At 51.2% G+C, this 27,547-nt stretch overlaps 1 protein-coding gene across 4 annotated transcripts; it reads left to right on the plus strand.

The window, feature by feature from the left end:
- Positions 1–1,810: 1,810 nt before the first annotated feature.
- ADGRG5 (adhesion G protein-coupled receptor G5) lies at positions 1,811–27,362 on the plus strand. Of its 4 annotated transcripts, XM_064383112.1 has the most exons (13): positions 1,811–1,992; positions 2,670–2,828; positions 12,662–12,760; positions 12,984–13,056; positions 13,699–13,855; positions 14,413–14,529; positions 15,543–15,659; positions 17,143–17,295; positions 18,037–18,158; positions 18,421–18,689; positions 21,113–21,230; positions 25,004–25,281; positions 25,640–27,362. In XM_064383112.1, exons 3-13 carry the CDS (start codon positions 12,697–12,699, stop codon positions 25,738–25,740), a joined length of 1,569 nt encoding a protein of 522 aa, XP_064239182.1. In that variant the 5' UTR covers positions 1,811–1,992; positions 2,670–2,828; positions 12,662–12,696; the 3' UTR covers positions 25,741–27,362. The 4 variants fall into 4 exon arrangements, with proteins under 4 accessions (XP_064239182.1, XP_064239181.1, XP_064239180.1 ...); XM_064383111.1 differs by lacking the exon at positions 2,670–2,828; XM_064383110.1 differs by lacking the exons at positions 1,811–1,992; positions 2,670–2,828 and having other exon boundaries at positions 7,589–12,760.
- Positions 27,363–27,547: the final 185 nt, after the last annotated feature.

The following is a 27,547-nucleotide window of genomic DNA, read 5'->3' on the forward strand; positions in this document are numbered from 1 at the left end:
GTTGATGGAAAAACTGAGGCCCAGAGGGGCAACATCTCTTGCCCAAGGATGCGGAGCTCAGATGGGTCTCCAGCAGTGCATAAGGCCATGCTGCTGTGCCCTCGAGCTCCTCCACAGAGGAGCAGCCACCCCAGGAAGTGCTGCAGGCTCTTCGGGGTGCTATCAGAGGGTGACCTGGGCATGACCACCAGCTCAGAGGAAGCAAAGAGGCTGCTGCTAGTGAAAGAAGAAGTGAAGTGAGAGTGTGGTGTCTGGGCCTGGAGTGAAGGGAGCAGAGAGAAGCGAAGTGGGGGTGCAGGTGTGGGGCAAAGGGAGAGGCCACTCGCAGACGCCTCCCGACTTCCCCTTCTTCCTGCAGAAGCAATAAGACAGCAGCGGAGGGAGCAGCGGAGACTGCAGCAGCAGCTTCACAGGTCAGCCCCCTCTGGGCCTCTCCTCACTCTCCCCTGTCCAGTTCTCTATCCTTATCCACAGGCCTCTCAGTGGGCACTGGGCATACCCATGCCCAGATGGGCACAGGCATGGCGACATCCTGGGTGAGCAAGCTGGGGACCCACCCTCCTTCCATTTCTGGTTGGCAGCTTCACATCTAGGGGATTGTAGAGATCTATGCTTTTGGAAGGAGAGGTGATTTAAATTAAGATATGGTTAGGCATGGGGCTAGAGTCTTAGCTTCCCCATGAGGTCTGGGTCAAGTGAAGGGAGGTTTCTTTTCTGGACCTCAGTTTCTCATCTGCAAAATCCGGCGAGTCTGGGAACCTGCACCCTAGATGGCTGTCAGGGGCTCTGTAGAGGGCCTAGCATGTAGTTTGTGCTTGGCAATGGAGGAGGTGCAGTTCCTTTCAGAGGGACCCGGATTGGATCCTGGGGACAGCATGTCTCGGGGAAATGGCCCTACTGCTGGCTTGGTCACAGGTGTCCTATTGGGCTCTGGTGTGGCTTCTCTTTCCCCACCTGTGAAATGGGGTTACTAATAGCATCTCTTAGGGTTTTTTTTTTTTTTTTTAGTTGAAGTCTCACTCTGTTGCTTAGGCTGGAGTGCAGTGGCACCATCTCGGCTCACTGCAACCTCCACTTCCAAGGTTCAAGCGATTCTCCTGCCTTAGCCTCCCAAATAACTGGGATCACAGGCACGTGCCACCACGCCCAGCTAATTTTCATAATTTTAGTAGAGACGGGGTTTCACCATGTTGGTCAGGTTGGTCTCGAACTCCTGACCTCAGCTGATCCACCTACCTCGGCCTCCCAAAGTGCTGGGATTACAGGTGTGAGCCACCATGCCCAGCCTCTTAGGGTGTTTTTGCAGAGACCACAGGTTGATTGATTCCTCACCCAGGCTAGGGAGAGGCCAGGGGGAGGGGCTCCAGACTGTGGTTGGCAGGGGCAGGTGAGGCTGTGTGAGGAGAATGGCTGGCTCAGCAGGCCCCTGTGCTGCTGGGGAGAGGTGGGCTTTGGGGGTGCATGGTCAGCTCTAGGGAGGATGGCAGGGGTTCCCAAGCCTTGTGCTCAGAGGTATTCCTGGCCAAGGACTTTGGTCAGAACCCTGGACCTGGCTCACGGCCTGATTCCCAGGAGAGGATCATAGAAGTTGTTGTTTGAGTTTCTCTTTCTGGGAAATAGTTTTCCTCGGCCTCATTTTACAGATGAGAAAACCTGAGGCACAGAGAGGTCAAGTGCCTTGCCCAGTGTCACACAGCCCAGGCACAATACTGGAAATGGTTATCAAATTCTCATCTTCCAAAGGCTCCGTCCTGTTTTCCACAGTACCTCATGTCTCTATTGGCCTAAATAGAGTCTTTCTTGTCTACACAGTACCTCAGCTACCCAACCATCTTCGGGAGGCTGTAGTGTGCAGGGGGGTAGTGCCCTGGACCCTGGAGGCCTGGGTTTGAGTCCCAGCTTGCCCACTGACCTGCCGTGGAAGCCCAAGCAGACTCCTTCTGTGCAGTATTTAGTTTCCTCACCATCAGCTGGAACCATCCTGGAAGTCAGGTAAGGGATTGCTGTTTCCTAGAGGGCCCCAAATATCGATTGCAGGGTGGAAACAGATGGCTGAGCGTGTGGGGCGCTGGTGCATGGTGACCTCTCTGGAGGGATGTGGAGGGGAATTTGGAGGCTGCAAGCAGAAGTGAAGACCGTGGTTTGCTCATGGGAAAACGGGTGGAAACCACAGCTTCTATCTGGAGTGCCTGGGGGAGGTGTCACTTCTGCTTTGGCCTCAATTTCCCCAATTGTGTGGTGGGATCAAACTCTTCCTCCCTCGATGCCTGCCTGGAAGCAGTATGGGCAAGGACCTGGTCTTAAGGGCTACACTCTGCAGGTCAGATCCATCTGTCTGTCTGGGCCTCAGTTTCCCCAACAGTACAGTGAAGGGGCAGACAGGTTGGCCCAAGGTCCTTCCTGTGCTATCAGGTCCTCCACTACTGGACCTGTTTTCTCTCTTAAATTATTTCATTCAGTAGCTTCTTTTGTCTCCCCAAACCCTTTTGCTTTTTTTTTTTTTGAGACAGAGTCTCACTCTGTCACCCAGGCTGGAGTGCAGTGGTGCAATCATGTTTCACTGCAGCCTTGACCTCCCAGGCCCAAGTAATCCTCAGCCTCCCAACTAGCTGGGACCACAGGCACATGCCACCATGCTGAACCAGGTTTTTTAATGTTTAATTTTGTAGAGACGGAGGTCTTGTTATGTTGCTCTGGCTGGTCTCAGACTCCTGGGCTCAAGTGATCTTCCTGCCTCAGCCTCCTGAAGTGCTGTGATTAAGGCAGGAGCCACCGCACCCAGCCCCCACAAATCCTTTCCCTTGTCTTTTCTCTGAGGTTCTGAGAGGGTAAGTGAATAACATGCCAAATAAATAACCAAATAGCTGTGGGAAGAAGGTTGCCCATGTGCCAAGGCAAGAGACTTGAAGTCACAAGCTGTCCCAGTATAATAAATAACTGATTACTTAGTTTTAGCAATGACCCCAAATATATTTAGAAACAATCACAAAATCAATTATATAATCAATCCTATTAAATCATGATTCTTTATTAATCTTTGCTTTAGTATTATAGCATATAATTATTTTAGTCTTATGGTATAGACAATCGGGTGAAATATAGTTAGGAACTGAAGGGACCTGTGAGACTGAGCAGGAGGTGAGAGTGAGAGCCTCGCGGTAGCGCCAGCACCTGGGAAGGTGCCCGTTACTTAGCAGGCAGGCCTTGTGGTAACGCCAGCACCTGGGAAGGTGCCTGTTACTTAGCAGGTCGTGAAGGGGAGTTTCCCTTTCACTGGGGGAGTCCAGGGAACACTCTGCTCTGCCCGGCTCTTCAGGAAGGGCTGACATTAGCCAGGCCTGCCCGCAGACATCCAGGGGCTTAAATGCCTCTCTGTGGTGCTGTGCTCCGACGGTCACCATCCTTGTCCACTTTCATGTTCTGCTTTCTCACCTGGTGCTCTTTTGAAGTTCTTAGAAGTCATGAGAAGTAAGAATAGAGGAATCCTGAAAGCCTTTGATCTTTCTGATAAGTGCATAGAGAGATGCTGACCTAAGTGCCTCTCCTCCTTGTAGTGGCTCCCTGAGAGGGAGGGGCCCTCTGTACTGTAAGCATGTGATTTGCTTGACACTATCCATCATGTCAGATGATTCACTCTCCTTACCCTGCCCCCTGCCCTGTATACAATAAATATCAGCGTGTCCAGGCATTTGGGGCCACTACTGGACTCCACCCTTGGTAGCAGTGGTCCCCCGGGCCCAGCTGAGTTCTTTCTTATCTCTGCATCTTGTGTCTTTCTTTCCTGCGATCTATCGTCTCTGCATACAAAAGAACACCCACTAGACCCTGTGGGGCTGGACCCTGCAAATAGCCAAATAAATAAGAACCCAGCCTTCTGTGACCCACTGTGCTGGGTCTCGCTATGTTGCCTAGGCTGGTCTTGAAGTGCTGTGAATAAGGCGTGAGCCACCGCACCCGGCCCCCCCAAATGATTGGCCTGACCTCAGGTGGTTCTGCCTTAGCTTGGGATTACAGGTGCAAGCTATGGTGCCTGGCTGTACACATTTTCTTTTTAAAGAATACAGATAATTCTTAGTAGTGAAATGACAATCTGTTGCATATTTTAACTTTTAATTTTGAAAAAATTATAAATTCACAGAAGGTTGCAAAAAATAGTCCAGAAGGTTTTGTACACCCTTCGCTTATTCTCTGGTAGTAACTATAGTATAATTTCAAAGCCAGGAAATTGTCTTTGGTAGAGTTTACAGACTTCATTCTGATTTCGCCTGTTTTATACACACTCATTTACATATGCTGGTTCTTTCGTAAGTGTATTTTTTTTTTTTTTTTGAGACAAAGTCTCACTCTGTTGCCCAGGCTGGAGTGCAGTGGCACAATCTCCACTCACAGTGACCTCCGCCTCCTGGGTCCAAGCGATTCTCCTACCTCAGCCACCTGAGTAGCTGGGACCACAGGCACATGCCACCACGCCCAGCTAATTTTTAGTAGAGGCAGAGTTTCACGGTGTTAGCTAGGATGGTCTCAATCTCCTGACCTCGTGATCCACCCGCCTCAGCCTCCCAAAGTGTTGGGATTACAGGCGTGAGCCACTGCGCCCGGACCCTGGTAAGTGCATTTTAACTTTATAAGAAAGTGCCACACTGTTTTCCTTGCGATTTTATGACATGATAAAATAAAAGATTCCACCATGATCAAGACACACAACTGTTCCATCACCACAAGGATCCCTTGTGGTAGGCCTTTAAAAAAACACACTCCCCCTCCCTAACCCTTTGCAACCACTTATCTGTTCTCCATCTTTATCATTTTGTCATTTCAAGACTGTTACATAAATTGAATCCCACAGCATGCGATATTTTGAGATTGGCTTTTTTTGGGGGGCTCATAATAATTCCTTTAGGATCCATCCAAGTTGTGTGTATCAATAGCTTTTTTTTAGAAATTCATTTTTTTAACTGCAGAGAGTTGTATTTCAGAGTGTAAATGTATCCCCATTTAACCATTTTCACTTACTTTCAGGCAATTATGAATAAAGCTGCTATGACTGTTCATATACAGGTTTTAGTATGAACACAAGGCTTCCTTTCTCGGGGGTAAAAGCCCAAGAGTGCAATTATTGGGTCATATGATAGGTACATGTTTAGTTTTACAAGAAACTGGAGTGTAATTTATTGGAGTAAGAAATTGGAATGTAATTTATTTATTTCTCTATTGATAGACATTTACATAACTTTCAACTTTTCTTTATTAACAATACTATTCTAAATATTCTTGTCTGTATATAATCTTGGCTTGCCCTATTCTTTCCATAGGATAAATTCATAAGAATGAGTTTCCTGGTTCAAAGGATATTCAAAATGTAAAGTTCGAATGTGTTGCTAAGCCATCCCCTTGCAGACGAGGCTCAGCTCTTAGATGGAGAGTGCAGGAGTGTGCCTGTCCCTACAGACTCACTGGGTGCTATCAGATTCCAGATCTTTGCAAATCCAACGGTGGAAAAATGAAAACTCATGTTTTGAATTACTTTCCTCTGCCACTACCATCAAACAGGTGTTTTGAGTTTTGTCGTTCTCCGTCTTTGAAACTTTGAGAGTTTTTCTTGACTCTCTTTCCTCTTTTTTTTTTTTTTTTTTTGAGACGGAGTTTTGCTCTTGTTACCCAGGCTGGAGTGCAATGGCACGATCTTGGCTCACTGCAACCTCTGCCTCCTAGGTTCAAGCAATTCTCCTGCCTTAGCCTCCTGAGTAGCTGGATTACAGGTGTGTCCCACCATGCTCAGCTAATTTTTGTATTTTTTAGTAGAGACGGGGTTTCACCATGTTGACCAGGATGGTCTCGTTCTCCTGACCTCGTGATCCACCAGCCTCGGCCTCCCAAAGTGTTGGAATTATAGACGTGAGCCACCGCTCCCAGCCAACTTTCTTTCTTCTAAGAGGAGGATTATCAGTTCCCTTGCCCTCCCTCCCCTATTTCCTCTTCTTCATCCTCTTAATATGTTTTTTGGTTGGATTTCTAAAGTCTTGTTTATAGAAGTATACATACAATAAAATTCACCCTTTTGGAGAGCAGTTTGGTGAATTTTGACAAATGTGTACAGTCATGTATACATGTATATGACATTCAAAATATAGAACATTGCTGTCCCCTGAAAAGTTGTCTCATGCCGTTTTGTAGTCAGTATCTTTTCCCTACTCCCTGGCAACTACTGATTTGTTCTCTGATCCTATAGGCTTGACTTTTCTAGATTCCACGTCCATGTTACATTCCCTCCAGAAGTGTATGAGACTTCCAGCTGTTCTATATCCTCAACAACACTTTGTATTAGCTGTCATTTTAATATTAGTCATTCTAGAAGGTGTGTAGGGATATCTCACTGTGGTTTGTATATGCATTTCTCTAATGACTAATGATATTAAGCATTTTTCATGTGTTTATTTGCATCTATACCATCATCTTCTTCTTTTTTTTTAACATGTAGTTCTAGCTCTCTTGCCCAAGATGGAATGCAATGGCATGACATCAGCTCACTGCAGCCTCCTCCTCCTGGTCAGTTTTGGCATCTCCATTTTCTGCAGGATTATTCCCCTCCTTGCCAGCAGCCACTTTTCCCTTTTTCCCTTTGGGTACCTTCTCTCCCTTCTTTGCAGGGGCCTTTTTAGGCTTGGGCTCTGGCTATGGAGGATTGGGTTTAGCAGACAACTTCGCAGATCTTTTCTGTGGTTCGTCCTTCACCTTGGCTTTATCTCCTTTAGCATCGCCTTCAGCTTTCTCTTGGGCATGGTGGCGGCCGTGGCAGCGGGTTGTAGGATCTGGGCACGGGATGCGGGGGTGCGCAGGATGCAGGTGTGCGCGGGATGCAGGGGCTCGCGGGATGCAGGGGCTCGTGGGATGCAGGGGCGCGCGGGATGCAGGGGCTCGTGGGATGCAGGAGCGTGCGGGATGCAGGGGCGCGCGGGATGCAGGAGCGCGCGGGCTTTGGTCGGTCCAGGGGTTGTTCTCACCTCTTCTTCACATTGCTCCTATAGTATTCTTGTATCTCTACTATTGCCTTACTAGCTATATCTTATCATTTTCTCTTTTTTTGTAATGGCACTCTAGGATTTAAATACATATATTTAACTTTCCACAATTTACCTTCGAATAACATTACAGTACTTAAAATATATTTTAATAACCTCATAACCGAATACGTCCATTTCCTCCCTCCTGCCTATTGTGCTATTTTTGTGGTATCCTTCTACTTCTACATATACTGTGATCCCCACAATGCATTGTTACTATTTTTGCATTAAACAGATATTAAAACCAAGGAAATTTGTTTTATATTTGACATATTTTTGCCAATTTCAGTACTCTTCATTTTTTTTGTGTAAGTTTATTTCCAACTGGCATAATTTTCCTTCTGCCCTAAGAATTTTCTTCAATATTTATTTTAGTGCCGATCTGCTGGCAATGAATACTCTAACTCCTTGCTCATCTAAAGAAGTTCTTATTTTGTCTACTTTTTTTTTTTTTTTTTTTTTTTTTGACAGGGTTTTGTTCTGTCACCCAGGAGGCTGGAGTGCAATGGCATGATCATGGCTCACTGCAGTCTTGACCTTCTGGACTCAAGTGATCCTCCAGCCTTAGCCTCCCGAATAGCTGGGACTACAGGTGCATGTCACCACGCCTGGCTATTTTTGTATATTTTGTAGAGACAAGGTTTCGCCATGTTGGCCAGGCTGGTTTTGAACTCCTGGGCTCAAGCGATCCACCCACCTCAGCCTCCCAAAGTGCTGGAATTACAGATGTGAGCCACTGCACCCGACCTTGTCTTCGTTTTTGAAAGATATTTTCACTGGGCATGGAGTGTTAGAATGACAGATTTTTATTGAATGATGTGGCTGCATTATCATCTGGTTTGTATAGTTTCTGATAAGAAGTCTCTTGTAGTTTGTATCTTTTATCTTCTGGGTACCATGAGTCTTTTTTTTTTTTGGCTGACTCCAAGATGTTATCTTTGATTCTGCAGCAGTTTGACTAGAATGTATCTAGATGTGTTTTTTTTTTTGCTTTTATTCCATGGGGTTTTGCAGCGCTTCTTGGATCATGGTTGGTTGTTTTTTATTAATTTTGGAAGACATTTGGCCATTTTAAATTTTCTTTTCTTCCTGTTTCTACTTATTCTTCTCTGTTCTCTCTCCTTTAGCTAGGATTCCAATTATATATATACAGACCGTTTGCACAGTTCTTGGGTAGTCTGTTGATTTTTATTTTCACTCTTCTTACTCTTTATATTTCAATTTGGAAAATTTCTATACACTATTCATCAAGTTCAAGGATTCTTTACTTTGCTGTGTCCAGTTTGCTGATAAACCCATTGAAGGAATTCTTCATCACTGATATTGAGGTTTTCATTACTAACATTTCTACTTGACTAGCCTTAATAATTTCCATTGTTCTGCTGAAATTTCCCATCTGTTCTTAGAAGTCTACCTTTTTCACTACACCCTTTAACATATTTATTATAGCTATCTTGTTTCTGTCTGATAGTACCAATATTTTGGCCATCTCTAGATCTGGTTCTGTGTGTCTTAAAATCTTTGATTAGCTACCAGGCATTGTGTGTAATAGAACAGAGTAAAGTAAATGATATTTATGCCTAGAAATTGGAATCTGTCTTATGTCATGGCTGTAGTATAGGGCATCAAGTCAATTTAATCTGTAGTTGATTAAGGTTTACGTTTTGTTTATTTATCTGTTTATTTAGAGATGGAGTCTCACTATGTTGCCCAGGCTGATCTTGAACTCTTGTGCTCAAATGATCCTCCTGCCTCAGCCTCCCAAAGTGCTGGGATAACAGGCATGAGCCACAGTGCCCAGATGGATTTAGGTTTTGTTGTTGCTATAATTACCTTCTACAGGCTCCAAATTTCACCAGTTGTGAACTGTCCCTACTTTGTGTTCGGTATGAGGACTTGAGTCCCACAGGAATTTCCCCAGCATTCCTGCTCCGCACTCAGCATTGCGTGCATGCAACACAGAGGAAACCTCTCTTCGTGTTGTAGTCTCTTTCCCAGTGGTAGACTGCTGTTACTTGGTGCTTGGTGCAAGGCTTGTGGTAGAGGCAGTGAATTCTTAATTCTCCTGCTCTAGCTTCAGCCTTAGACAGTCTTGAGCCTGAGCCCTAGGAGTGGGGCTTTCTTCGTGTTCCTGTTTCTCCTCCAGTTTTTGAGAACCTCTGCCTCTTATTCAGTGCAGGTACTAGAATCCAGGCAGACTTTCTCTGCTTCACCCCCATGGGAAAGAAACTCTGCCTTATTAGTTGGGGGATCTTGAGTGGGAGTGAGGTTCCTGCTCTTTTCCCAGTGGTAGGTACAGCCCTCTGTTTTATAGCAGTGCAGAATCCTGAGCACTGATGGGTTTCCTCTTCCTTGCCAGTGTCCAGTGGCTTTTTTTTGTTTTGTTTTCTTTTGAGACAGGGTCTCACTCTGTTGCCCAGGGTAGAGTGCAGTGGTGCTATCGCAGCTTGCTGCAGCCTCCAACTTCACAGGCTCAGGTGATTCTCACACCTCAGCCTCCTGAGTAGCTGGGAAAACAAGCGTGTACCATCTCACCTGGCTAATTTTTTTTTTTTTTTAGAGGCAGAGTTTTGCCGTGTTGCCCAGGCTGGTCTCGAATCCCTGGGCTCAATCAATTCACCCACCTCAGCCACCCAAAGTATTGGGATTACTGGCATGAGCCAAAGCACCCGGCCCTGATGGCTTTTGCTTAGTGTCATTGCAGCATTGTGGCTGGAGGGACTTCTCCTCCAGCAGAGGCAGTCCACATTTGCCTTGCAGCAGGTCAGGGACCTGTGGGATGGGCATCTTACATCAAAGCAAAGCCAGGGTGCAGGTGCTTATCTCTCAGCAGCAGCCAGTTACCACCGTGCACTCATGCAGGTCCCAGAGCACAGATACGCTTCTCCAGGTACTCCTGCTCCAGCACGTTCCGCATGGCTGTGTCATCATGGGGTTCTCTCGGGCCCTGTCCCACTCCACATCATTCTCATGGGCGTCCAGTGGAGGGCTGTAGGAGAAAGCTGTCTAGAGGGTACAGGCTATCTTGTGTCTAGGGCTCCCAGTAAACTGCCACTCTCACTAATGCTCAGCCACTAAGAATTCATTAAGATATTAGTCATTTTCTCCTTACCTACATTTGTGGCAACTACCTATTCCTCCATGCTCTGTCAACATGAAACTGATAATGTGTTTTATCCAAAAAAGATAACGTGTTCTGGTTACCTCCAGAAACCAGTTTACTTGGTGGCCTGTGACCTCAGCTCTCCAGTAAGCTTAAAAAAAAAAAAAAAAAAGATTTTGTACATTATTTGGCTTTCCCTTTGCTATGATGGGAACAATGTTCCCATGTGGCTCTCTACTTTCTAAGTGGAAATCAAAATCACCTTAATATGGTTTTCACACAATTAAAAAAATCTCCCATTCAATGTTTCTATTATGACTATATACATTACATTCCATATTAAGTCAAGTTGTGTAGCAGCATTTCATTTTCTTTCTTGTACAACTTGATTTTCTTGAAATTAATTGCTTCTTTTTATTTTTGTATTTACACATTTTCTGTAAGACATCTCAGAAAACAATTTTCCTAGATGCTCAAACCTATTGGGTAGTTTATCTCCTCTCCTTTTCCTCTTCCTAATTTTTTTCTTGAAGACCTCCCTCCAGGGGCATTCTTTTCTCCTGCTCCCTCCAGATGGGAAATGCCCTAGTCCTGCTGTCTGACATCAACCTGGGCCTTCCCTTCACACATTTTCTGGGGAGTAGCTTTTCCTCTCCCATGGTAGGGTACAGGGTTTCCTGTACCTGTGTCTTCTTTCATGATTTACTCTTTCATTTTGTTGGAGCACATCCTCCAGCAGCTTCTCAAGAAACAGTGTATGTTTTGAAATACTCAGTAATCCTTGGTTGATCATTCATCTTTAAGAGAGGAGCACTAAAAACCTAACTGCTTGGCAGAGCTTGGTGACTGGTGAAATTTCACTGTAAGTTAGGTCTTGCATGACATTGAGGAATATAAAAATGGCAGTAGTTATAGGACACTATTCTTGGAATGGTCAGCTCTTCAGACTTTTCTCCTGCCTCAGGGCATAACCTCGGCTGCTGCAGTCTTCTGGAATCTGAGTCGGGGAGGACGTGGGGAGGGAATATTGTTTAATTCCCCCTTTCCCTCTGATTCTCTATGGTACATCCTCTCTCCAGAGAGTAAACTTTGTGTGGAGCAGGACTGGGGATGGCAGGATGGTGAGGAAACTCCTGGATACTCGAGGTAGCTGGGGAGATCTGGGGATTGAGTTGAGCATTTTAAAGCCTCACAACCAACAATCCCTGTTTTTATTTTTATTTTTTTATTGTTTTGAGACAAGGTCTCATTCTGTTGCCCAGGCTGGAGTGCAGTGGTATGATTTTGACTCACTGCAGCCTCCACCTCCTGGGCTCAGGTGATTCTTCCACCTCACTCATCTGAATAGCTGGGGATACAAGCACAGGCCACCACACCCAGCTAATTTTTGTATTTTTTTTTTTGTAGAATCAGGGTTTTGCAATGTTGCCCAGGCTGGGCTCAAACTCCTGATCTCAAGCGATCCTCCCACCTTGGCCTCCCAAAATGTTGGGATCACAGGCGTGAGCCACCGGGCCTGGCCAACGATCCCTGTTTTTAGCCTTTTCCTCCATCCCCACTTCAGAGATTCCTGATGCCTTCAGTTCTCATGCTTCCAAGATGAGGCTTCTCCTCATCTTCCCCCAGCACCATACCTCTCCCCACTGCAGGCACTTGGGTTCAACATTTTTTGGTCTGCTAAATGTCTTACCAAGTGACACCTACTTTGTAGCCTCCAAAGTTTTGCTGACATCTCCCATCTCTGTGGTTGTTTTCTTTCCCATTGTTCTGTCCTTGTGCCCATTTTCTGGGGAGTAGCTTTGCCTCTCCCATGGTAGGGTACCGGATTTCCTGTACCCTGTGTCTTCTTTCATGATTTACTGTCTCATTTTGTTGGAGCACATCCTCCAGCAGCTTCCTGAGAGGCTTTGTGCCTCTTTTCTTCCCCATTGTACTGTTTTTCATGCCTGTTTTCTTTCCCATTGTTCTGCTGCTTTGTGCCTATTTTATTCATTCCCTCTCATTTTAGTGGGGCTTTAAGGGGCAGACATAAATTTGCTCCATTGAAGCAGAAGTTTATTAGTTCATTTTAAAATGGAGGAAAATGAAGGCAGAGAGAGAGACAGATCCTACCCAAAGCCACATGATGAGTTAATGGCAGGGCCGGATGGGTTTTGCATGTTGCTTTCTCCCAAACACCTCCCTGCTGGGTAGAGGCTGGGGTCCTGGGGAAGCTGCCAGAGAGACTGTTTTTTGGGAGGGGGAGTGTATCAGGCAGAGCTGCTAATGGTAGCCATTACTTGGTGGTCATGGAGTCTGGAGTTTTAAGAGAGCTGGCTTCAGGCAGCTTTAAGCAAAGCAAGTCCCTTTGCCCTTCAGCCTCGGCTTCCTCATCTGTCAAATGCAGGAGTGGTGAGGATCAAATAAGATGCTGCATGTCCTACCCTTGGGATGTGCCAGACACTAGAAGTTAGAGGTCACTCTTTCGTCATGATGGTGATGGCATGCCCTTTCCCAGGGCCAGATCTAGTTCCTGGAGACTCGGCACAGGGCATGGATCGCTGTGGTGCCATTTTCCTGTGCCTGTGCCTTCTGATGTTGCAGAATGCAGCAGCAGGTAAGGGAGCTCTGCTGAAATGGGGGCAGCCCTAGCCCAGGCTGGGACTGTGGCGCAAAAGCGGGAGGCGTCAAACCACAGGAGATCAAAAGGGGCCACTTAGGCTTCCTGGGGGCAGTAGGAGCCGCTTGTGAACCAGACCCTCAGTCTGGGATGGAAAGCCTAGAGGCCGCGGGGCCAGGGGGCAGCTGAGACAGGCTGAGGGCGAGGTGTGTCCCCACAGAGCCACGGAAGGAACTGCGAATCATGGAGAATATGGAGGCGCCCAGGGCCAGGAGCTCGTTTTCTTTTCCTGGGTGAGTTGGACGTGTCTCTCTCCTGTTTAGACTCAGCTGTGCCTCCCACCCCAAGCCTGCACCTCGAATCAGTGGGCCCAGGTTGGTCCAGTGTAGACTCTTAACTGGACATTTTTCAGCACTTTTATTGAGCACCTACTGCATACCTGACTCTAGGCTCTGGAGATGCGACATGTCACTGCCCTCATGAAGTTTATCATCTAGGAATGGGGACCCTTAATCTTAGATGTCATGAAACTAAGTGTGGAATTGTGGGTCTCCATGCATTTTCATGGGAAGGGGCTCTAAGACTCTGGCTGGGTTCTCTAGGGTCTATGACTCAAAGACTGAGCAGCTCTGGGTGAGAGGCCAATGCTGAAGACTTCCCTGTGACTACAGGGAAGCTGTGAGGGAGCAGTCAGGGATGGCTTCCTGGAGGAGGTGACAGTAAACTGGGACCTGAACAGGAGTTAATCGAGAGGAGAGGAGGGATGGGATAGAGAAGTAAGAGTGTGCCAAAGACACTGTGTGTGCAATGGTCTGGAGGTGGGAGTGACAGGGATGTAGGTGGGGAGACCCTGCCCTCCCAGGCTGTCTAGAGCCCCTTCTCACCCTTACCCCACTCTGGGCTCTGGCCTCCCTGGCCATCTCTCCGGGCCACAGTCAACTCCACCAGCTGGAGCAAATGCTACTGAACACCAGCTTCCCAGGCCACAACCTGACCTTGCGGACAGCCACCATCCAGTCTCTGGCCTTCAAGCTGAGCTGTGACTTCTCTGGCCTCTCGCTGTCCAGTGCTGCTGTGAAGCGGGTGCCCCAGGTCAGAGGCTGTGGGGGGTGGGGGGTGGCCAATTGCCCCCGCCCTGGAAATCCCCCAGGGGTTTAAGGTCTGGACCTTCTTTGGGCTCCACTGTCCCCCTCCCCATGCCCCCAAGTCCAGGCTCTGCCCTAACTGGGAGTGTGTCGCCTCCTCTGTAAATTGGGGCTGATACTCGCTGTGTGAACTGTGGAAAGGGAGGTGGTTTACGGGCCCCTCCAGGGCGGAGTCTGCTTCCTGCTTTGGCTAGAGGCTGTCCCCTGGGGGAGGCAGCTGTGGGAGATGCCAAGAACCCTGGCTCCTTTTAGGACCCTGGGGTGATTGGCTGGGTCCCTGGCTGGTACTGTTGCTGGGTCTGAGGTAGCTCCATCCCTGTGCAGCACGGAGGGAGGGCCTGGGATCTTAGGAAGTTTGGGAGCAGATGCAGCTTGCCAGGAGAGGGTTCTGTAGGTGGAAACCCCAAGGAGGGTTTCATGCGGAGTGGGAGGCAGTGAAGGTGTTGGGATCGGGGGTCTGCAGGTCCTGGTTGCCAGACGCAGCCAGTCTGTGACCCTCTGCAGGCCCACAGTCGGCATGCCATGCAGTTCCCTTCCGAGCTGACCCGGGACGCCTGCAGGACCCGCCCCAGGGAGCTGAGGCTCATCTGTATCTACTTCTCCAATGCCAGCTTTTTCAAGGTCAGTGTGATGGCGGGACAAGGAGGGTGGTGCCGGTCCCTTCTTGGGATCCACTGCAGGCGTCCATGTCACTGCCTGGCCTCTGGGAGACCAGCACCAAGTGAGACCAGCCAGCTGACTGTGCAATCCAAGCTAGCCATTGACCCTCTCTGGGCCTCAGTTTCCCTGCCAGCTTTAGCAGAATGGTAGGAAGGCACAATTACAATCTGCAGATGATACCTAAGAAACCTACTATGTGCCTGTCCCTACACAGGAGACAGACAAGAAGGCACTTGTTCCCTGCCCTCAGAGAGCTCGCTCTCGATGGTTAGACTAAGACCTTAGAGATTTATTTTTTTGGCAGAGTCTTGCTCTGTTGCCCAGGCGGGAGTGCAGTGGCGTGATCTTGGCTCACTGCAACCTCCGCCTCCTGGGTTCAAGTGATTTCCCTGCCTCAGCCTCCCTAGGATTACAGGCATGCACCACCATGCCCAGCTAATTTTTGTATTTTTAGTAGAGACCGGGTTTAACCATGTTGGCCAGGCTGGTCTTGAACTCCTGACCTCAGGTGATCCACCCACCTCGGCCTCCCAAAATGCTGGGATTACAGGCATGAGCCACTGTGCCTGGCCAGACCTTAGAGATTTAACGTCAGCACAAGATTGATGATAGCCGTAGAGATCCAGAGCAATGGATGAGTGAGGGTGGGGTCGGGGTCCTTCCACTGGGCAGTCCAGGGAGCTTCTGGCGAAGGTGCCTTTCAACCTTGGCTTTGAAAGTGAGTGACGATAGTGGTGAGGTGGAGGGCGTGAGGCTGGAACTCATTAAGCAATGGGAGGTGGAGCAGCGGGTGATGGGACAGCTTTCCACAGGGCAGGAACAGCACGTGCAAAGAAAGCTGGGAGGCTGGGAAGCCTTTCACGGTGCACAGTGAAACTCTTGCTGCTTGTTCTCAGCCAGGGAAGCGGGCTCAGACCTTACCCAGGGTCTCCTCATTCCCCCTGCACTCAGCCCTTCTCCTGCTGCCATTCCAGGATGAAAACAACTCATCTCTGCTCAATAACTACGTCCTAGGGGCCCAGCTGAGTCATGGGCACGTGAACAACCTCAGGGATCCGGTGAACATCAGCTTCTGGCACAACCAAAGCCTGGTACTGCTGGGGGTGCCCCCATTTCCACTGCACCCTTGCCCCTCTGTGACTCTCCTGTTGAACACTGGTTTCACCAGACCCAAACCTGTGGAACCAACTTGGAAACAGACTGTTTGAAACCCATCACACTTGGAAAATTCCTGCTCAAGAAATAAGAGAGAGAAGTTTTTACTCATGTATTTGTCAGGATTCTTCTTTCAGTCTTAAGTGAGGAAAGATCAGCTCAAGCCAGCTTAAGCCCAGAGAGAACTGATTGGCACACATCAATGAAATATCTAGGGCTGGTCCACCAGCTTCAGGCACGGCTGGATCCAGGGACGGATCGGATGCCCTTGTGGGCGGATGTGGTGAATCCAGGACGGATCTGATGCCCTCTCCATCTCAGCAATGGTCTCCTGCCTTGGCTGTCCCTTCTGTGGCATGACGGAAGCCGGAGAGCAAGACTTCCTTTCCCTCTTCCCATCACGCTCTTCCCCCCACTCCCTACTCCCAACCTGCCCCAGTGCAGATCAGGGTCTCAGGATCTTAAAGGTTCATCTGGGTCATGTGCCCATTCCTGCACCTGTCACCATGCCCAGGGGGATGGAATGTGTGGATTGGCCAGGCCCAGGTCACATGGCCCAGGGACTAGGGTGGAGGAGTGAGCTCCTAGGGGAAGTACAGATGCTGATCCCGGAAAAGGAGAGGAGTGCTTGTTGTGGGTGGGGGTGGAGTGGGGTGGCTCACAAGCCTTAGTGCCTCCATTTCTCAGCTCCTGGCCTTCCTGAAAAGCCCGGAGCCTCTGCTTTCTGGATCCATCTTCCCTTCAGCCTCACCAGGACTGCCCTGCACTCTGAATTTCACCATCAGCCTTTCCTTTCTCCCTCTGGGCTTTGCCATAACAGTTCCCTCCACCTGGAATGCCTTTGCCCTACTCCTGTTGAAATCCAACATATCCTCTAAGGCCCCAGGGCCCCCACCTCTGCTTCTGTCTTTGGGTCAGCTCTGCCTGCTCTCCATGGTTTTCCACGGCTGCCTGTGTCATTTCCTCTACCTCTCCACTCACGTGGCTTGGCATTAGGTTGTCTGTGGATGAGTCTCCCCTGAACAGGCATGGGTCTGAGCACATTGCTGTTCCCCACGGGGAGGAGGGGAAGGGACCAGCTGGTGATAGAGCACCTACTGTATAAAAGGCCAGAGCTGGACACTCAAGATTCCATGTTGCCTTTTGTTTTCCCACCATTCTTGTGACATGAGTATGAATGACCTTATTCTGTAGATGACTCAACTGCCGCTCAGAGCAACTTGGCATCTTGCCTGGGTCACTCTGAGAGTCCCTAATGGAGGTGGGGCTGGAATCTGAGACTGAGACCAAAGGCCAGCCAGTGCCTGGTAAAATGTTGGCAAATGTGCAGTTGAGTTACTGTTGGCCCCCAGGACTCCCAGACACTGACCCACAGCCTTTCCTCTGCACCCTTTGACTGACCCCGGCATCTCCCCACAGGAAGGCTACACCATGACCTGTGTCTTCTGGAAGGAGGGAGCCAGTAAGCAGCACTGGGGGGCCTGGAGCCCTGAGGGTTGTCATACAGAGCAGCCCTCCCCCTTTCAGGTGCTCTGCCGCTGCAACCACCTCACCTACTTTGCTGTTCTCATGGTATGTGTGCATCCTGAGTGAGGCTCAGAGCTGCAGAGGGCCCTGCATCTGTGGCAGAGGGGCAAAGCAAAAGCTGGTGCAAGGAACAGAAAACCCAACTTAAAAGGGCTTAAGCAAAAAACAAAACAAAACAAAACAGAAGAAAACAAACCTTATGGACTCATGTTTCTGAAAAGGCTGGGTTAGGCTTCAGGCATGGCTTGATCCAGGGGCTGATCACTAAGATCACTAAGATAGCACTCTACCTCTGTCCCTTAACTGTGCTTGCTCTGTGCTGGCTTAGCCCTCAAACAGGATCACCTTATGAGCTAATAATATAGCTGGCAGCAGTTCCAGGCAGGCTCATGCCCTGGTAGCTTTCAGGCCAGTGGAATAAGATCTTTTACCCAGTTCTGCCAGGCATGTGTTCATCCCTGAACCAAGCATTATTGGCAGGAAGAGGGAAGGCCCTGCTAGGCCAGGCCTGGCACACCTTTCTGCACAGAGAGGGTAAAGTGGTGGTGTAGACCCCCAGGTGCATAGGGAATGGGGGAAGGGAGGCATTCATAGAAGAAGGGGGAGAGGGGAGCTGTGGAGGGGCGAAACTCACCGTATCTGCCATGGCCTTGTTCAAGTCAGGTTCATGGCTAGGCTTGTGGGGAAAGGGACTTGGAGCGGTGGCCTCGGGAGGGCCCTCTGACTGAGGCTGGGAGGGAGGGCGATGCTATGCTTCTGGCCTCCAGCCCCTCTTCCTTCCTGCAGCAACTCTCCCCGGCCCTGGTCCCTGCAGAGTTGCTGGCACCTCTCACATATATCTCCCTCGTGGGCTGCAGCATCTCCATCGTGGCCTCACTGCTCACGGTCCTGCTGCACTTCCACGCCAGGTATTCTGCTGCAACAGTGCTGGGCCTGCGCCCCACTGCGGCACATCACCTCCACTGTGTCCCATTTATTTCACTAGAACTGGATGGGCTTCTCCAGGGGGTGGGGGCCAGGAGGTGGAAGACCAGCCTTTGGAGCGGCTGCTGTGGGGTCCCTGGCCCTTCTTCGTCTCAGATTCCCTGTCAGTGTGCACCTCTGTGCCCTTCGGGTGGTGCAGCCTGCGTGATGTCCCTGGGCATTGGAGGGTCTTACTCTCACCTGCAGGAAGCAGAGTGACTCCCTAACACGCATCCACATGAACCTGCATGCCTCTGTGCTGCTCTTGAACATCACCTTCCTGCTGAGCCCCACATTCGCCATGTCTCCTGTGCCCGGGTCAGCGTGCATGGCGCTGGCCGCTGCCCTGCACTACGCGCTACTCAGCTGCCTCACCTGGATGGCCATCGAGGGCTTTAACCTCTACCTCTTCCTTGGGCGTGTCTACAACATCTACATCCGCAGATACGTGCTCAAGCTTTGTGTGCTGGGCTGGGGTAAGCACAGCGTCTCTCTTCTCCTCATCTTGAGGCCTCCAGGCGGGCAGGGTGTTGATCCTCTCTAGTCCTTTCTCCCCCTCCTCCTCATCATCATAGTGGCCATTACATGACCACCAGCTGTGACCTCAGTCTATGCCCACCTCTACTTTCTGTATTACTAATTTTATCACCTCTTCCACTGCCATCATCACCATCATCACCTTTTCCACCTCCTACATCTCCTCCACTCTGTCACCACCATCATCATCATCACCTCCATCACTTCCTCCACCTCCATCACCACCATCCTCACCTCCTCCACCTCCATCACCACCATCATCACCTTCTCCACCTCCATCACCACCATCTTCACCTTCTCCACCTCCATCACCACCATCATCACCTCCTCCACCTCCATCACCACCATCATCACCTCCTCCACCTCCATCACCACCATCATCACCTCCTCCACCTCTGTCACCACCATCATCACCTCCTCTACCTCCGTCACCACCATCATCACCTCCTCCACCTCTATCACCACCATCATCACCTCCTCCACCTTCATCACCACCATCACCTCCTCCACCTCCATCACCACCATCATCACCTCCTCCACCTCTATCACCACCATCATCACCTCCTCCACCTTCATCACCATCATCACCTCCTCCACCTCCATCACCACCATCATCACCTTCTCCACCTCCATCACCACCATCATCACCTCCTCCACCTTCATCACCACCATCACCTCCTCCACCTCCATCACAACCATCATCACCTGCTCCACCTCTATCATCACCATCATCACTTCCTCCACCTTCATCACCATCATCACCTCCTCCACCTCCATCACCACCATCATCACCTCCTCCACCTTCATTACCACCATCACCTCCTCCACCTCCATCACAACCATCATCACCTCCTCCACCTCTATCATCACCATCATCACCTCCTCCACCTTCATCACCACCATCACCTCCTCCACCTCCATCACCACCATCATCACCTTCTCCACCTCCATCACCACCATCATCACCTCCTCCACCTTCATCACCACCATCATCACCTCCTCCACCTCTATCACCACGATCATCACCTCCTCCACCTCCATCACCACCTCCTCCACCTCCATCACCACTGCCCCTACCTCCATCACTACCATCATCACCTCCTACACCTCCATCACCACCATCATCACCTCCTCCACCTCCGTCACTACCATCATCACCTCCTCCACCTTCATCACCACCATCATCACCTCCTCCACCTCCATCACCACCATCATCACCTCCTCCACCTTCATCACCACCATCATCACCTCCTCCACCTCTATCACCACCATCATCACCTCCTCCACCTCCATCACCACCCACCACCATCATCACCTCCTCCACCTCCATCACCACCGCCCCTACCTCCATCACTACCATCATCACCTCCTCCACCTCCGTCACTACCATCATTAGCTCCTCCACCTTCATCACCACCATCATCACCTCCTCCACCTCCATCACCACCATCACCTCCTCCACCTTCATCACCACCATCATCACCTCCTCCACCTCCATCACCACCATCACCTCCTCCACCTCCATCACCACCATCACCTCCTCCACCTTCATCACCACCATCACCTCCTCCACCTCCATCACCACCATCATCACCTCCTCCACCTCTGTCACTACCATCATTACCTCCTCCACCTCTATCACCACCATCATCACCTCCTCTACCTCCTCCACCTCCGTCACTACCATCACCACCTCCTCCACCTCCATCACCGCCATCATCACCTCCTCCACCTCCTTCACCACCATCATTACCTCCTCCACTTCCTACACCTCTATCACCACCATCATCACCCCTATCATTTCCTCTACCTTTTTCACCACCATCACCACCTCCTCCACCTCCATCACCGCCATCATCACCTCCTCCACCTCCTTCACCACCATCATTACCTCCTCCACTTCCTACACCTCTATCACCACCATCATCACCCCTATCATTTCCTCTACCTTTTTCACCACCATCACCACCTCCTCCACCTCCATCTCCATCACCACCATCATCACTTCCTCTACTTTCTCTATCCCCAACAGCACCATCACTACCTTCATCACCGTCCTTGCCCCTTTCTTGCTTATCTCTATTTCCTCAGCAGTTCCTCAGCCCTTCCTCCCATTTGCACTCCACCGCCACCTTCCCAGTGTGACCGCTCCTCCCTCCACCACCGTTCCATCATAGAGCCATCACTAACATCATCTTGGCGGAGAGCTTCCTCCAAACCACCAGGCTCATTGCTCTGAAGCTGGGGGCTCAGAAAGTCTCCTCCCAGCTGTCCCTGGCCCGGTGGAATTCTGAGTCAGCAGCCCCAGGGACTGAGAGCTAGCTCTCTCCCACATCTCCTGAGCCTTTGTCCCACCCCTCAGGGGCTCCAGCCCTCCTGGTACTGCTTCCCCTCGCTGTCAAGAGCTCAGTGTACGGACCCTGCACGATTGCCATCTTCGACAGCTGGGAGAATGGCACGGGCTTCCAGAACATATCCATGTGAGTGCCCTCAAGGCTGCAGCGGGCTCCCTGGCTCTGCAGAAGGGCCACATGGGCTTGGGGCTCCAAATGCGACATCCTGTAGACAAGGCACTGGCTGCATTGGCTATGGGGCAGAGAGGGAGCTGGGGCTTCGACGGGGGGTTTGCAGGGGGCTCTGCCACATCCTTTCCATGGATCCAGGTCTCCTGCAGAGGCAGCCTTGTGTTCTATGCTGGCGAAGTCTACAAAGCCAGCATCTGCTCCCCAACCTGCCAGGGCAGCCGGGCCTCCCGCCTCCCCATCGCACGTGGCTACACAACCAACTGTCCTGCTCCGCCCTCCAGTGCCCAGGCCCTGAGGGTCTGGCTCAGCCTGCACTTGACTCTCTTCCCCTGTGGGCCACCTTGCTGCACCTACTCAGGCTTTGGCCCCTCCCAACCTGCCCTGGGCATGACCCTGCCAGGCCCCTCCAGCCCTCCTAGTTGAACAAGAGTGCTGTGGGGGCTAGGCTTGGGGGAGGCAGGGAGAGGCCTCGAGGTGGGCCTCTGGGGGCCTGGGGACACGCTGCTGCTGCTCTTGTATAGCCCCTCCCTGCACCCTAGGACATTCAGCTTTTTACTATTATGCAGACAGAGACTAGCCTAAGGAACCCTGCGGGTCCGTCACCCTCCTGCAGTTGACTGTGGAGGCTTCTTTTCCCTCCTGGCGGACGCAGGCTCAGGATGGCTGGGGGCAGACTCTGTGGCAGGCCTCGGGTATCAGCTGGCTTCCTTTTCACAAGGACAAGGGCAGGTCCTGTTGCCAGCCCGATTTTACAGTTAGGGCTACTGAGACACAGGCAGCTTACGAAATCCACCTGAGGGGCCCCAGCCGGTCAATGGCAGAGCTGGTCCAGAGCCAGGCCCCAGCCCCTGAAGCAAGGCCGGGGACTGAGTGGCACAGAGGTGGGGTTGATCCTCTCACGGTGAGGCTCAGGCTGGTTTCTCAGAGGACATGTGACGTCACTTTACATGAATTGTTCCCTGCAATCTCCATGAGAACCCATAAGGCAAGTTCGTAATCATCCCCACCCTGCAGATGAGGAAGTGGAGGCTCTGGCCTCAGTTTACATACTCTCTGAAGATTTCTTTTCTTTTCTTTTCTTTTTTTATTATTATTTTTTGATGGAGTTTCACTCTTGTTGCACAGGCTGGAGTGCAATGGCGTCATCTTGGCTCACTGCAATTTCTGCCTCTGGGTTCAAGCGATTCTCCTGCCTCAGCCTCCCAAGTAGCTGATATTACAGGCACGAGCCATCATACCCAGCTAATTTTTGTATTTTTAGTAGAGACAGCGTTTTACCATGTTGGCCAGGCTGGTTTCAACTCCTGACCTCAGGTGATCTGCCCGCCTTGGCCTCCCAAAGTGCTGGGATTACAGGCATGAGCCACCACACCTGGCCTATTTTCTTATATAATAATGTGATGAGGACAAAGGAGCTTTAGTGACATACCCACAGGACCCACTAGTGTGCAGACGTTAGAGAATGCCCAGCTACGAGCCAGCCTCTTCCTGGGTCTTCCTCACTCTCCCCTCTCCTCTCAGGAAACAGTTACCTTGGATTTTGTGACTTCTTTTTCTCTTACATTAAAAACGTCTCTTACTATGTATATACACACTCCTAAACCCAAACATCAGTTAGAAACCAAAAACAGCCCTTGAAAATCATTCACATCCACTGACAGGATGCTGGGTGAACAGATTGTGGCAGAGCCGCCCCGGTAGGGATATTTCCTAGCAGTGAAAATGAGTGGTCCACTATCACACTCATCAACTTGAAGGAATCCCAAAATAACGTCCTGGGACCTTGGTGACTGCAGGAGCAGGGGCCACAGAGCGAACCCGAGCAGGGGATTGTGACGGTCGCAAGCTCTGGGCTGGGGGCTTCAGGTTCCAGCTTTGCCTCTAACTAGAATGTGTTCCTGAGCCAGAGCTTGAGTTTCCTCATCTGTAGGATGAGGATGACTATGTACTTGCCTTATGGAGTGTCATAGGGATTGCAGGGGACAATTCACGTAAAGCACGTTGTTACTGGTGGAGGGTGTCCAGGTTCTTGGCGTCTTGAAGAAAGAATGAGACAAGCCTGGGTGCGGTGGCTCACACTTGTAATCCCAGCACTTTGGGAGCCTGAGGCAGGTGGATTACCTGAGGTCAGGAGTTCAAGACCACACTGACCAATATGGTGAAACCCTGTCCCTACTAAAAGTACAAAAACATTAGCTGGGTATGGTGTCATGCACCTGTAGTCCCAGCTACTCAGGAGGCTGAGAGAGGAGAATTGCTTGAACCTGGGAGGCGGAGGTTGCAGTGAGCCGAGATCACACCACTGCACTCCAGCCTGGGCGACAGAGTGAGACTCTCTCTCAAAAAAAAAAAAAATAAAATAAAGAACAAAATGCACAAAGGAATGAATAAAGCAACAAAAGCAGAGATTGATTGAAGATGAAAGTAGAAGCCACGGTGTAGGCATGGGCCAGAGCACAGGGCCTCCAGAGCCCCGTCGCAGAATGTGTGGGGGTTTCCGTACCCTCCAGAGGTTGTCCTTGGTTACCTGGTGTGTGCCCTATGTAAATGAGGAGGATGAAGTAAAGTGACAAAGTCATTTGGCATACGCCCTACGTAAGTGGAGAAGATATTTCCTGTCATAGTTGAAGTGCTTCCATTTGATATTTATTTATTCATTTATTTTTTGAGATAGAGTCTCACTCTGTTGCCCAGGCTGGAGTTCAGTGGCACGATCTTGGTTCACTGTAACCTCTGCCTCCAGATTCAAGTGATTCTCCTGCCTCAGCCTCCTGAATAGCTGGGACTACAGGCACCACACCCAGCTAATTTTTGTACTTTTAGTAGACACGGGTTTCACCATGTTGGCCAGGCTGGTCTCAAACTTCTGACCTCAAGTGATCTGCCCACATTGGACTCCCAAAGTACAAGGATTACAGGTGTGAGCCACCACGCCTGGCTTCCATTTCGTTCTAGGAAGTCCTATGATCCCTGTCTCCAAACCCTATTCTCCTGCCTCAATATGACATTGTGTCTGACTAAAAAGTGGCATCTGTCTTGAAGGTGTCTTGGGGAGGCAAAGGGTGGAGGCCTCCGGGAGGGCCCAGGACCGGGGCTGGCCTGGGTCAGTTCTCCCTGGCTCTGTGCTCAGCCCTTGTGGGGGCTCTCCTGCTGCTCTGTCTGCTCCCAGGTTGACAGTTGGAGAGTGCTCTTCCATCAAGCCACGGGTTGGCAGTCTGCCCACTGCCCAGGGCAGGGCATGGTGGCCCAGTCTAGGTGGGAAGAGGCTCGTGGGGAGGGGCAGCCCACTGCAGAGATGATGATGAGGCAGTGGCACCATGTCCTGGGGTGGAAGGGGAAGTTTCCAGGGAAGAGGGCTCTGGGCCCAGGGTCCAATAGAAAGAAGATGGGGCATGCCAGCCTTGGGCTGGCTGTGGAAGTGGAGAGGAGGGAGACGTAGAAGGGAGAGAGGAAGAGTGTTCAGGTGGGTGAAGGCACGGGGAAGTGAGAGAAACCACAGTGGCTGGAAAGGCGGGCATGAGGGAGCTGCAGATCGTTGACCAAGGCGGCAGATGCGTCCTCTGGTGGTGGCCTGGCTGGAAATCCGGGTGAGGGGCTTTACCGTGTGTTCCATCAGGCCAGAAACAACAGGGCCTGAGCCAGGAGACCCGGCAGGGCTTCAGGCAGTGGTGCTGGCCCCCTGCCCACCTGGGGCCGCTGTGAACCTGACACGTCACCTTCCCCTGCAGATGCTGGGTGCGGAGCCCCGTGGTGCACAGTGTCCTGGTCATGGGCTATGGTGGCCTCACGTCCGTCTTCAACCTGGTGGTGCTGGCCTGGGCGCTGTGGACCCTGCGCAGGCTGCGGGCGCGGGCGGACGCGCCGAGTGCCAGGGCCTGCCGCGACACCATCACCGTGCTGGGCCTCACCGTGCTGTTGGGCACCACCTGGGCCTTGGCCTTCTTTTCTTTTGGCATCTTCCTGCTGCCCCAGCTGTTCCTCTTCACCATCTTAAACTCACTCTACGGTAGGGCAGGAGGGCGGGCGGCCTGGAGGAAGCCGCTGGGCAGGGGGCATATGGCTGGTAGGATGTTCACTGCCAAAGGGGTTCAGGTGAAAGGGTCAAGCGAGGGACTGACATCCAGCCCACAGCTCCACTAGCCAAGCTGGTGGGGGCTACATCTGCATGAAGGCACCCTATGGCCTGGCCACGGCAGCTCTTCCAGCTCTGAGGCTCTGTCCCTTCTGGCCTTCTATAGTAAGAGATTCTGGAAGTTGCTTGTGGGACCCAGGGAGGCCAGCTCACTGCAGCCAAGGAGGCCCTGGCCTCTGGGGACACCCATGGTGCCCTGTGGCACTCCCACCCACCAGCCTTTCTCTTGCAGGTTTCTTCCTCTTCCTGTGGTTCTGCTCCCAGCGGTGCCGCTCAGAAGCAGAGGCCAAGGCAAAGATAGAGGCCTTCAGCTCCTCCCAGACAACGCCGTAGTCTGGGCCTCCTGTCCTGGAACCCTCAGCCTCTCTGACTGCCAGTATCTTGAGGTCAGGCTCTTGCTAGAGAGGGTCACAGGTCTGCTGCAGGACTCCAGAGGCCACTGTGACCCCCAGGGGGCCTTTTCCACTTCCATGGCCTCCCCAGGCACCGAGGGCAGGGTGTTACCCTCCCTCTCCCTGACATTTTGCTCTGGGCCAGATCCAACCCCACATGGGGCAGCAAACTTTGTCCTGGTACCTGGGCCCAGCTGGCCAGGGATGTGGGCAGAGCACCAGCTTGGGTGTCAGGACACCAAGTTTCAAGGCCTGACTTTGATTCTGTCTATATGAATAGACACTTGGGCCTGCCACTTCAACCCCAGGTATCCACGGCTGTGACATGGGGACAGGCGGCTTTGTTCCAGCCCATCCTGGGAGCTTGGAGAAGATTGCATCAGACCCGGGGAAAGAGTGTCAGCGTGGGGTGGGAATTCCTGCGGCCACTGCCTGCTTGCTAGGGGCAGGATCTCAGCCAGCCCACCCTGGAAGCACCTGCTCGGCCCTGCCACTTCCTCCTGGGGAGGGCCAGGTGGCATCCCGGCTTGGGGTGGGTGGGACCTACCCAGCGTCTGAGACTTTACTGGCCTATGCCTGAGGCCTCTTTTCCTTTAACTCTCTAAATTATGATGACTCCAATTCCAAGCCCACCCTTCCCAAAGATTGGGAGCTTCAGCCTTTCCCAGAGGCTCCTCCTGTAGTGCTTCCAAGACCTCCCTCCACAGACCTTTCAGACCAGCAGCCCACCCACGGGGTGGAAAACACTTCTTTCTCCTCCAGCTGAACCAGCTGGACCCCAGTGATCTGGCTACTTGGTGATTGGGCAGGATTGAATTTGCCCTGGCAGGCGTGAGAGTGTGGGTTTTAAATCCAAAGCTCAGGCCATAGAGAATCACTCTTGCCCCAGACCTGTCAGACCTCGTGGGAGACAAAGCTCATGAAGCCAGTACGTTTCCCAGGACGAACACTAGGGGGCGCCATTGGCCCACTTGGCGGCCCTTGGCGCCAAGACTGCATCTGGAATCGCTCAATCACTTGTTTGCAGACACCACGCACCAGCTGGAGGGGCCCTAACTGCAGGACTGCGCCTGCTGAGTGACCTGCAGGGGGAAAGGAGAGACACGTTTACATGGCCATTTCTCTTTTCCCAGTGCAGCGGTGCGCTGTCACCTTTGGGGGCTGCACCCCCTGACATAGCTGGCACAAGAGCGGGGCTGGGGTAGACGCTCAGGGCCCTGCGCCAGGCCATCAGGCAGTTTTAATGACCTCGAAGGTCTCAGGCAGAAAATGGGAGCAGGATTTCCCCCGGGGAAAAGTTCTCCTGGGGCATCCTCTGCTCTTCTGTACATTTCTAGATGCAAATAGCTCCTTCACCAGGCAGTGAGTGGCACAGGCTCTGGAGCCAGACTGCCTGGGCTCCGGTGCCAGCTCTGCCACTTGCTAGCTGTGAGACTGTGGACAAGCCACTCAGCCTCTCTGTGCCTCGGTTTTCCTGTTTGTAAAATAGAGGCCATAGCAGAACTATTTTGACGACTTGGTGAAAGAATTAAAATAAAGAGACTTGGCACAAAGTAAGTGCTCAGTAAACGGTTGCCGGTGTCATCATTAGAATTTTTGCTGTTATTATTAACGGTGCTGACTGAGTGTCAGAGCCAGCCTGTCTAAGCCTCAGGCCCAGCTCTGCTCAACCTTGCAGACACAGCCCCTTCCTAGGCACATCTCATCAGACCTGTTTCTTTCCCCAGAGGGGTCTCTGCTCCTGCCTC

This window comes from Aotus nancymaae, unplaced genomic scaffold, assembly GCF_030222135.1.
Source record: "Aotus nancymaae isolate 86718 unplaced genomic scaffold, 86718_ANA_hifiasm-v0.15.2.pri h1tg000030l, whole genome shotgun sequence".
Lineage (NCBI taxonomy): Eukaryota > Metazoa > Chordata > Mammalia > Primates > Aotidae > Aotus > Aotus nancymaae.

Excerpts from the sequence above, each read along its gene's own strand:
- ADGRG5 (XM_064383110.1), top strand. The coding sequence starts at position 12,595 with ATGTGCCAGACACTAGAAGTTAGAGGTCACTCTTTCGTCATGATGGTG. Across the intron at positions 17,296-18,036 it reads CCTACTTTGCTGTTCTCATG|CAACTCTCCCCGGCCCTGGT; the intron begins GTATGTGTGCAT and ends TCCTTCCTGCAG. Across the intron at positions 25,282-25,639 it reads CATCTTAAACTCACTCTACG|GTTTCTTCCTCTTCCTGTGG; the intron begins GTAGGGCAGGAG and ends TTTCTCTTGCAG.